The sequence below is a fragment of the Idiotropiscis lumnitzeri genome, chromosome 1 (genome assembly GCF_059441095.1).
Source record: "Idiotropiscis lumnitzeri isolate Australia: NSW breed Sydney's pygmy pipehorse chromosome 1, RoL_Ilum_1.0, whole genome shotgun sequence".
In the NCBI taxonomy this organism is placed as follows: Eukaryota; Metazoa; Chordata; class Actinopteri; order Syngnathiformes; family Syngnathidae; genus Idiotropiscis; species Idiotropiscis lumnitzeri.
In genome coordinates, this window is record NC_142391.1 from 37248056 (window position 1) to 37259168 (window position 11113).

At 39.5% G+C, this 11113-nt stretch overlaps 2 protein-coding genes across 2 annotated transcripts; one reads left to right on the forward strand and one right to left on the reverse strand.

The window, feature by feature from the left end:
* Window positions 1-66: 66 nt before the first annotated feature.
* sf3a1 (splicing factor 3a, subunit 1) lies at window positions 67-5564 on the reverse strand. The gene is made up of 17 exons (XM_088299307.1): window positions 5498-5564; window positions 5276-5406; window positions 5092-5167; window positions 4336-4442; window positions 4032-4236; window positions 3696-3947; window positions 3530-3604; window positions 3295-3445; window positions 2757-2953; window positions 2535-2652; window positions 2122-2429; window positions 1780-2028; window positions 1495-1702; window positions 1266-1417; window positions 751-852; window positions 582-653; window positions 67-447 (listed from the first exon to the last, which is right to left on the reverse strand). The coding sequence occupies exons 3-17, from the start codon at window positions 5134-5136 to the stop codon at window positions 346-348; spliced, it is 2343 nt and encodes a 780-aa protein (XP_088155433.1). The 5' UTR covers window positions 5137-5167; window positions 5276-5406; window positions 5498-5564; the 3' UTR covers window positions 67-345.
* Window positions 5227-10682, forward strand: ccdc157 (coiled-coil domain containing 157). Its single transcript, XM_088299319.1, has 10 exons — window positions 5227-5679; window positions 5758-5908; window positions 5986-6631; window positions 6708-6785; window positions 6881-7050; window positions 7149-7325; window positions 7412-7580; window positions 7690-7829; window positions 9729-9838; window positions 9937-10682. The coding sequence occupies exons 1-10, from the start codon at window positions 5315-5317 to the stop codon at window positions 10196-10198; spliced, it is 2268 nt and encodes a 755-aa protein (XP_088155445.1). The 5' UTR covers window positions 5227-5314; the 3' UTR covers window positions 10199-10682.
* The last annotated feature ends 431 nt before the right edge of the window (window positions 10683-11113 follow it).

Here is an 11113-nt window from a genome sequence, read left to right on the forward strand (position 1 = left end):
TCTGTGCACGATCTACTATCTATCTGCATTCATATTCAATTAATCAATTACTCACAGACAGTTGGATCTTTTTTTGTATCTTTATTAAATGGAAACATGCCATGGAGCAATTGAGTCAATGATTTATAATAGCAGACACATTGAATTACCAGTTGTAAAGATATCATTACAACATTTAGGAAAACAAGCTACACTATACGCAATTCAAAATACAAGTACAATTATAAAGAACATTTTAACAAAATGTAATTGTGACATTACTATGTCACTATCATTAACCTTATTAGGACAAACATCTCTAACGTGAACATGTGATAAACAAGTCCTCTGCTTCTTTCCAGAGATTCACTTCTTTCTTCCACCTCTCTCCTTCAATGCCAAATGAATGACCGAACCAGTGCTCATGTTGTAATAAGCCATAGAGTTGGAGTCTTTGATGAAAATGCCCTTAAAAAAAAAAAAACACAGTTATGTTTGAGTGGACGATACTTGAAGTATGCAATGCTCATTTACAAGTGACAGATCAATGACAGCGTTGTTTGGAATTTTTTTGTTTTCCCCATGCCCAAGGGTAAATTTACCTCATATTGTAACTTCTGCTTTCCTGCCGGCATGCCTGTGGCTTCGTGGATTTTCACTTTAATAACAGAAACCTGAGGAGAAATTATTTGGGATTTATACATCCAGTATACAAGTGTGAAGAAGACATGTTTTACACAAAATAAAAATAAACAAGATTGCACTGATTACCTGGTCTGTGAGCGGGACAGTAAAATTGAGTATTTGGCCATTGAGCTTCCATTCGGTCTTGTCCTGCATGTTGGGGACCTGGATTTTAACTGCCACGGGACCCTTGTGGAAAAACAACAGTAATAATATAAAAAAATAAGTAAAAAATTCAGATAGAATCAGATTTATTTAAATACAGCACAAAAGTAATGACATTAAGACTAGCTTACAGATGACAAGTATGCCATTTTATTTTATTGTTGTATAAAACACAATTCTAGAACTAGAACCCCGTATCATTAATTTGTGCACTCGTTTCACCACAAGTTGCAAAAATGCTCCCATACATGTGTCTTGCATGTTTCCATGAGCATTTTTGACTCCCTCTACTACTATCATAGTGAATGCGGACTAATCATGTTGACTTAACATGAATTACAATAATTAGTGGCAACAGCATTCGCTGTACTTCTCACTGTGTGATAAGCATTGCACAAAAAAAAAATAACTAAATACATAAAATCTGCATTACTAACCTTGTTCCTGCGAATAAATTCATCTTCTGGAATAAGGTTGTCTTCCGTCTTCATCTTCTTGTTCATGGGCTCATCGTCATGAGGCGGCGGAGGATGGGATGGCGGTGCGGGAACACTTGGGGGTTGTGGTACAGGAGGAGCAGGAACAAATGCTAGATTGTAACAATGGGGAAATTAGTTACCAATTTAACACAAGGTAACAAGAAGTAACAGCAGAAAAAAGTCTTACTAGCTGGAACGACCATGGGAGGTGGTCTGGGAGCCATCATGTGCGGTGCCGTTGGGGGCATAGGAACCACATTGATGCGAGGACCAGGAATCATTGGAGGCATTGATGTTAACACTTGTCCTGGAGCCAGGCGCACGACGGGAGCTACTGGCGGCCTTGGAATTACAGGCACAGCCGACAGAAGTGTGGTGCGCACTGGAGGGCCCAGCTAAAAACAAGCACATTGCATTGATGGTAAAGCAGCAACTTAACAATGACAAACCTTTTTGTGTGTGCACAACTGACAGTGGAGGGCGGACGAGGCATTGCTGACATCGGAGGGTTCGGTTTCTGCAGAATGGGCGACGGTGATGGCATTGGAGGCATGTGGTGAGCGTCACTGGGTTTGCTTGGGCCAATCTTCTCTTTATTGTCATCCTCTCCTACCAGCCCTTTGGCCTTGTGAATCGCTTCAATCTGCTCTTGGAGGGTGATGTTAGCTTGAGCTGCTTGCTGGGTGCGGGCCATGCTTCCAGAGTGGCCATCCCAGGTGACCTGACGAGAAAGCACACCAAATTAGTTTCGGAAAAACAAACATGCACATAAATGTAGTCTTCCATCCAGATATAATAGCAAAAGTGCGCTCACCTTTTCCTCTGGCTTCTGGATTTCTTCTTCCCCAATCTTCTTACCGATGGCCGTCTCCTCCACACCAAAGATATCGGTACGCCTCTCAGCCAGTTGTTTCAAGCTGCTATCAATGTCCATACCAGGAGCATAAACTTCATCTTCAGTCTGCCTGTCTCTGATGCTGCGATCCCTTTGCTCAAGCCAGCGTGGATCTAGCAGACCGATGCGCATGTGTTCCGGTATTTTACTGGCTGGGATCTTCTCGCCAGTTATAGGTGAGATGAGATACTCATCTGAAGTAGCAATTGGTGCTGGAGCTTTGGAAGCTGATGAAAGAATGACATCAGATCATCACACACAGGAAATGGTGATTTGATGTTGGTCCGCTAACGAGATTAGCACAAACTAAATAAAAAGGAGCCACTCTTTACCTTTTGGATCATAATCTTTACGAATAATCACTTGGTCTGGAGTTGGGGGGAGTGGAGGTGGCATTGGATTGCTGGGAGGTGCTGGTGCTTTCATGCCTTCATCCTCTTCATCGGACCCCTGGATGACAAGGTTGACAAAACACTTCATTGTTACAACTGGTTTGCTCTTTTAATAATAGCTGTTTTTGAGATTGTACCAAATTCTTTCCAACATCTTTTTACCTCGTCCATGTCCTGGACCTGTGTGTCTTGATCGGGTTGCGCAACCTGGCCATGATTCCGCACCTCCCGCTCATCATTCTCATCATCACTTTCAACATCCATTTCCACTTCCTCACTCTCGCCATACTTCTCATAACGCTCTTGGATTAGGATGCGGGCACCAAGTTCCTCTGGGGTTGTAGGTGGGGGGAAGTGGCCTACGGATCATAAATAGCAATTTTAGAAGTGATCCAATGTTAATCTCTTCAAGTCATGGGGAGCAGATAGGTGCAGATTCCAGGTCCAAATCCCCCAAACTTAAATTAGTCTTCAGTCAAACCAGTGAGCAATACCAATTTCTATCTAAATCATTTTTTTTGTTATACTATAACTTGCTGTCTTGAAATGGGTGGCACCTTTCTGACTCCCCAAGCATGTGTGGAAGACAGAGAAATACGGTAAATGGCCACAATTATTGCATTGAGTTACGCAAGTATTTTATGGAAGTCATAATTTTGGTGACCACGCTAGCCTGGGGTAATTGTACTGACTGCTTTACCTTGCTCATTGGGCTGGAAATCCACTGTCTCCACTACAACAAAATCATGCCAGTCGATTTGAGCATACGCTACTCGTTCCTTCTCCCGTTCTTCTTCTTCCTTCTTTCTTTCACGCTCCTGGTACTTTGCCCACTCAACACGGTACCTCACCTGTTGGTTTTGCAATGTAAAAAGTTGATTTAAACAGACAACAGACTGTTATTCAATGCTCTGACTAAAGAAAAAAATGTTTACCTGGTCCATAACCTCTTTTGGATTCTCAGACTCTTTCTTCAGCTTTAGCAGCAGGCCTTTGGGAGGAATTAAAATCTACGAGTATTGGAAACAAAGAGGAATTAATTTAGCATGAAAATACAACAGTATATATATAAATGTAGGGGAAATTGTGCATTTTTTTCACCTTGGTATACTGCTCAACTAATTTGGTGAAGTAGTTGAAAAGACTGTGTTGGGGGCGTAGAAAATCAAATTGGTAGTTTCTCTGTTCTTTCTGCATGAGCTGTGTGAGGAACTGGCGGCCGTTGCGAGCAACAAACTGTGCGGTGAGCTTGACGACATCCAGATCAAATGCAGCAATTGATGGCGGATCAGCAATGAACTCATACTCAGACGGTGGCTCTTTAGGAATAATAGCTTCCTGGATCACCTGAACCTTTGGACAACAAAAGAAAATAACATTAATATTTCTAATAGGAAAACTGCTATAAAATCACCGTAAAATGTGAAATGGTCATACTTTCTGAGGAAGTTGCTGGGTCTGTTGCATGGTCTGCTGCATAACCTTTGGTACAGCTGCTGATGGTTCCAGGGCTTTACCCTCCTTGAACTCAGTAACCTTGTGTCGGTAATAAGCATGGTATGGGTCGTTGGGGTTGAGGAAATTGAATTTGGGATTGTTGATCTCATTCTGACGGATTCGTGCTTCAAATTCAGGCCCATTCCTGAAAATCGAGACTTCATTAAGCATTACGATGAACAATACAAGAATATAAATCCAGATTTGAACACTAAGTACGTTTCACTTGTAATAGGAAACCAACCTGGCAACAAAGCTGGCTGTTTTGTCAACAATGTTTCGGACCTCAGGTGGTGGGTATATAATACCAACAATAGATTTGGTTGCGGGAGTTTCTTCAGCGGCATCAACCTGTATCAGGGATGTATAGTTGAGTGCAACTAAAATTTACAATGGAATAGGTTGTAAAAGCTATTTCATTGTTAATTTTAGTTGCACTCAACTACCAGAATCAGAAAGGGTATTCTGATTCTGACAGTTGAGTGCAACCGAAATGAAAAATGAAATAGGTTTTGCAATACATTCCAGGAATAACAATATATTACGTACTATTAACTATGTAAGTGACTATAATGTAAGCAACAGAAGCATGTTTTATACAGTAGATCCAAGTGTAGCCCATCGTTGCCGCTGGTGCATATTTGATCATTCACTATAACATAATCAAGTCATTTCACGCACGTGACCGTTTAGATTTATACCGCAGTTTACAGTCAGAAACAACTGCAGCGTAGGCGTTTTAGCGTAAAATGTGCCACAGTAAGTACAAACAACGAACAGTGAATAGTCTCGTTTGTCGTGCTAACCAGCGAATCAAAGACAAGTGGCGTGTACTGTATAATAGGTCACAAATATAGTCATGAAAATCAATGACGAAATTCTTAATGTTAGGGTAATTATATTAAATGTTGATTATATATTAACGCTTAAATAAATACTTTAAGTAAACGTAAACTGTAGCTGGGGTCGCTTACTAACATCGGCTAGCTAGCAATGTTACCTTATTGAGCTCCGGCTGGATAATTTGAACAGGGCCAGGCGGCATGATTGCGAATTTTTGTTGACCCCAAAGTCACCTAAGAAACAGATTCAGATAGTGCATAATATTAATAATGTGTACTATTTTACAGTGGTTTCAAGCGAGTCATGAATACATGTAAAAATAAATGTTGTTGAAAACTTACTGCGTGGTCCTCTTGCTAAATGCACTTTAATGGCGGCGTATGACTTCCGGGCATATGCCGCAAAGCACGTTGGAACTTGGAGTGTCGCGCTGCAATGTTGCCAGGGAGACGAGACATCAACAAACAAATCCCTTCAAAACAGAAATCGTGTTTGTAAAAACAATGTCTCAGTTTCTAGGTCGTCAGGACTGTATAGAAAGTCTCCAAAAAGATCTCGCTGACCTTCAATGCGCAATTGTGGACGCCTTTTCCACAACTGGACCGGTGCACGTTTTCTCGTGGAAATTCCCGGACAAACTCTCCTGTGATCTGGAATTGGATATGGAGCAATACAGTTTTCTGGACGGAGAGGATGAATTTAACCAGCATGTTCATATTGTTTTACTGGAGTTAGTGATAGACAGGTAATTAAATTCACTGCACGTTCAGAGATGTTTCTTTAACCTACAACATACCATGTATTTTCTTTCTCATCAAACCAGGCTACTCCTTCTTCTTCAAGCATCTAATGCTTATGTTGAAGAACGCAACTGCAGCAACAAGAATCAACAAAACGATCAGAAAGGCTCCATGTCAATTGGACTCGTTGTCAAAAAATACTGGCGCAATTTACTTCAATTTTCCAACATGAAGGTTGGTGCATTTATTGAATTAGAATCAAAATCTAAGTATTTTACAAATTGTATCACTTTCTTCATCTCCTCCTCCAGTTGCTGTGCAAGGAAAACGAGTCACAAACAGAAATGTCCAAATGTGATGAGTGTGTACCTTCAATGTGTACACGTGACATTTCTCGTTCAACAAGCTTTAGTTTTTTGCCAGATGATGACGCTTCACTCATTGCTACACACGGCCTCCCATGCAATCCCAAAGTTAGCACGCACAATGTAAACTGTCAAACAGATGAAATACCCTCTGCTCCCTGCAGTGCATGTCATCAAGCACAGTCTACTATTAGAAAGACAAGCAATGTTCTGGTAGCGCTGCTTCAGAGTGAGGGATTGCCCTCATCTTTGCACCCACTCTTAGACACTGTGCAGGACACTGTGGGACAAATGACAGAAGGTGATGTTGCACAGTGGGCCAGCGAGCACCTCAGAGATATGCGACGACTGACAAAACATGTGCAAGATGTGCGGGTTACAGTCGAGCCTCTTAAAAAGAAACTAGCCGCAGCAGAAGCAGAGCGAGACAAGTTAGAGGGCGACATGGAACGTACACAGAAAGAACTAAAAGATGAAGTGGAAAAACAAAAATCCATAATTCTTCAGTTGGAAGGAGCATCACAGAAAGCGCAGACCACCTGGAAAGAAACTGAACAAAGACTGTCAGACGAGTATCAACAACTAAAGAGAGGTGAGGTGACACCGCAACTCATATACAAGGAATCGAAAAACATGAGTAGGTTAATGTTTTTTTTTCTTTCCAACAGAATATGCATCCCTAAAGAAGATTTATTCCGATCTCACAGAAGAAGTAGCAATAGAGCAAGGAAGACTGCAAATTATTGGTAAGCTTAAGAACAATATCTATTTTAGAAGATGTCTCACTGCGTGACACGCTATCCAGTGGGGCATTATTTATTTATTTTTTTACATATTTCAGAGTGTCAAAAAAATACGCTGCAGGAGAAACTGAAAACCCTGCACATAAAGGAAGAGGCTTGCTCTAAACTACAAGAGAGGCTTCAACAGTGTGAAAGTCAGCTCTGCGAGGCTCATCTACTTCTCGAAAAAGAAAAGTCCAAATACCACAGTGCATGTCATCACCAGGAGGTAAGGCATCACTCTCAGAACTTTGGTTTGGTTTTCATGAGTTCAGACAAATTGAGTTTAAAATAACTTTATTCTTGCCGCTCCCATTGTGTGAACAGTCAATGGAGACAAAGCAAAAGTCTTTGCTACAGAGAGTGGAGGCTCTTGATGAAGAGTGCGAGGAGCTGCAGAAACAGTTGGGACAGGGGCAGGAAAGAGAGCTTAACCTCCACAATCAGCTGCAACAGATGTCGCAGGATAATGAACAACTGCAAACACGGCTCACTTCACAACAGGTATTTTAGGATCATCACCAACCCATTCCCTCTGTTTTACCCAATCACACCACCCAAATAACTGGGTGCTATTCATTTCCCAACAGGATCATTGCTCACTGCTACAGAGTGAGAAGCAGATACTACAAACACAAATAGAGCATTTCCAGGGTAGAGTGGCTGAGCTCAAGGCAAGTGTGAAATCATTTCAAGAGACAGAGAGGTTGCTGGTCGCATTCCCAGAACTCAGCCCCCTGGCTCATGCCCAACCAAAGAGTACGTACGCCATTTTGTCATAATTACATCTGAATAATACAGGCTTGTGATTGGTTGGATCATCTATAATAATCCTTTTTGATTTATTGATTCTTTGAATCTTGGCAAGGTACCGGCAATGTGCTTTTGGATATGGAGCAACAGTTGCAGGCAAACTACATTCGCATTGGCGTGTTGGAGAAGGAGAATGCTAGCCTTCAAAGCAGCCTTGTAAAGTTGAGGGAGGCAGCCCAGCACAATGCTGTCAAGGTAGGACAAATAAACTACAACTGGAATGGCACTAATAGAGCACTTATATATATATATATATTAAATATTTTAACTCAATTAACTCAGTTTGATTTGCTTCAAAAATAATTTGCATAATTTGCAAATATTGTGCCATAGCTGTACATCATTAGCAAGTCTCAGAACAAAACACTGTGTTCAAGTTACCACTGGACCTTACAAACCAACACTGCTGGAGTGTGGTGCTTGTGGGCAGATTTGAGAAATGTTTCGAAGAAGATAAAGATGTATTAGATCGTATTCAAGAATCAAAGAAAGCTATTAGAACAGTGTTTTAATTAAATATACTTCATATTTGGTGATTTTGCATCATTTCCAAGATATTATTCAAGTAAATATCAGTTACGAGCTTCGCAAACAATAGTAATTGAAAAACGTGATTAATTGAGATTAATCCTGGAATTTTTTTCTGATTAATTAGTTAAAAAATCTATCACTTACAGCACTAATATATATATATATATATATATATATATATACATATATATATATATACATATATATATATATATATATATATATATATATATATATATATATATATATATATATATATATATATATATATATATATATATATATGTATATATAAACAAATATAAACAAACTGGTAATCTATCTGTAATATAACCTTTACTGTAATATAACTTTTACAGTGCATTCGGGAAATATTCACAGCATTTCATTTTTTCCACAATTTATGCTATAGCCTCATCCAACAATGGAACAAATTAATCATCGAATAATGACGTTTTATTTTGAAAATTTATTAAAAATGAAAAACTAAGACATTACCTGTATTAACAGCCTTTACTTCATACTTTGTTGGTGTGCTTTTGGCAGTTATTTCAGCCTCAAGTCTTTTTGAACATGATGCCACAAGCTTGGCACACCTTTCCTTGGACAGTTTTGCCCTTTCCTCTTAACAGCCCACCTCTGAAGATCCATCAGGTTGGATGTGGATCATCGGTACCTAGCCATTTTCAGATCTCCCCAAAGATGTTTGATTGGGATTAAGTCCTCCGGCTGGGCCGCTCAAAGACATTCACAGAGTTGTCCTGAAGCCACTCGTGTGTCTTGGTTGTGTGCTTATAGAGTCGATGACCTGTAAAAGGTGAAGCTTTGCCCAGTCAGAGGTCGTAATGACAAAGGAGCAGGTTCTCATCCAGGATATATCTGTACTTTGTTAGGAATGATGCTTCAACATTACAAAATATGAAAAAATGAAGCATTTTAAATACATCCCAGATGCAGTTCCTTCAGAAACACCTTTTTCTGGAAGCATCATATTTTGCCAATACACAACACTAACATCAAGCACAACCCACACAGCACCAACAAAAAGTTTCATTAAATTGTGAGAAAAAATGTACACCCCAAAATACTCATTGGTAAATTTTCAATTTTCCAAATGAATTCATTTCAAACACTTCAGAAGAGGACCTTGAATCACAATTAGAATTATTTTCCCAAATCCTACAGCCTTGTTCAAGTGAAGACAATCCAAGATCTGCTACTTCTCAGACACGCACTGGATTCTGGATCACATTGATTAATGAAACGATTATAAGGCATCCCGGCTTCAATCCAACACACTTGTAAGGAACACCCCAAATAAACACATATATAAAAAATACTGGAGAAAAAAAAAGGTTAGATATCATGTTTAAATATGGAACAGATGGATACAAAGTCTGAATCCTTTTCTCATCAAGATAAACAAAAAGATCGATTACCAATATTTGCCTTGATATCGCACAACATTCGGTATGTCGTGAAGGTTTAAGTCTGTGTTCTTTGCTGATGACCTCATGTTAATGGAAATCCGGTGTCCTAATGCCAGTTTGTTCGAATCAACAGAGCACAAGTGATGAACAGGAAAGCTTACCTCTGCAAATATGTAGCATCTCTCCAGCCTGCCCAGCTGTGGAACAAATGGCCTACCTGTCACAGATACGAAGGAGTCCATTGTAAGTAAAACTTAAAATCATTGTCACAGCAATGTTTAAACAATAAATGATGACTCATCTTTGTTGGTTTCTGACATTGCTGTATTTCTTCACTCCAGCCGCAGGCAGAACTGCAGGGCACCGTGGTTGGAAAACAGTGACAGAGGCGACAAAGTCATCGGAGTAGAACGTGCTAGGGTGTCAATTAATGCAGCAGATCGCATGTCACCTGCTGACGTGACGCCCTCATCGTCACCGAACATTTCCCTTCAAACCCTTCACTTCAGCATTAGTTCCACTGCTGCTCGAATGCAGACACGCAACACACACAAAAACACTTACTTACCTCAAACCAGGAGCTTAAAAGTGAAGAAAAAGTGAATCACAGACTTCAGTTTGTATGAAGCTCTCCAGTAATTTTGGAACCTTGAATAATTACTCACCTTTCACAGAACTGAAGTTATAAATAGTCAAACAACAGAAAAAGTATAAAGAATACCAAATAATATCCCTAACATATCAGGATAGGTGGCTTGTGTGACAGAATTTGCTTACAGTCCTTTGTTGTTTAATTTTGGCAACTTACAAAGAATGAGTTTCCATGGCAACAAAAGCACTCAAGAGGTTTCATGCTGAGCAGAATCTCTTCAGATACTCTTTTATTAAGATATGAGGGTATTTTATTTAAGTAATCATGGATAAAAATCAAATTTAATGCATATTGTGAAGTACATTTTTTCGATCAATGGGTCACATCAGGTCTTTCAACATTTTGAGCCCTGTTGTGTTACATCCCATCCGACTAATTGTATCAGTGTGCTGAAAATGTTTACTATTTTTAAATGTATTAAATGTAAACACCAGATTAACGTGACGGGGATTCTCTGTTGTTAAAATATGAATGGACAATATTCTTATCAATAGAGGACAGCTCATGACCTTTGAGTTAATCCGTGACATTGGTACGGCTTTATAGTTGTGTCATCAGGCATGTAATTTAAGGTCTTAAGCTCTTTCACTTGATGCTACAGGTCTGTGATTAAATCATAGGAATTAAGTCATTTAGACATTAATGAAAAGTGTCTCTGATAAGTAATACTGAATAGGAGACAAGGATCATTAATGCAGTGGAAATTGTTGTAGCAAGTTGCTATATATTTAAATATTCCATTTGCATTCTCTGTGTGTGTGCACAATATATAGAATATATGTTTGTCATAATGGCCCAAGAATGTTGATTTTTCTAAATAATGCTTCAAAACATTTATTTCCCATACAATATTTGACACAGAACCA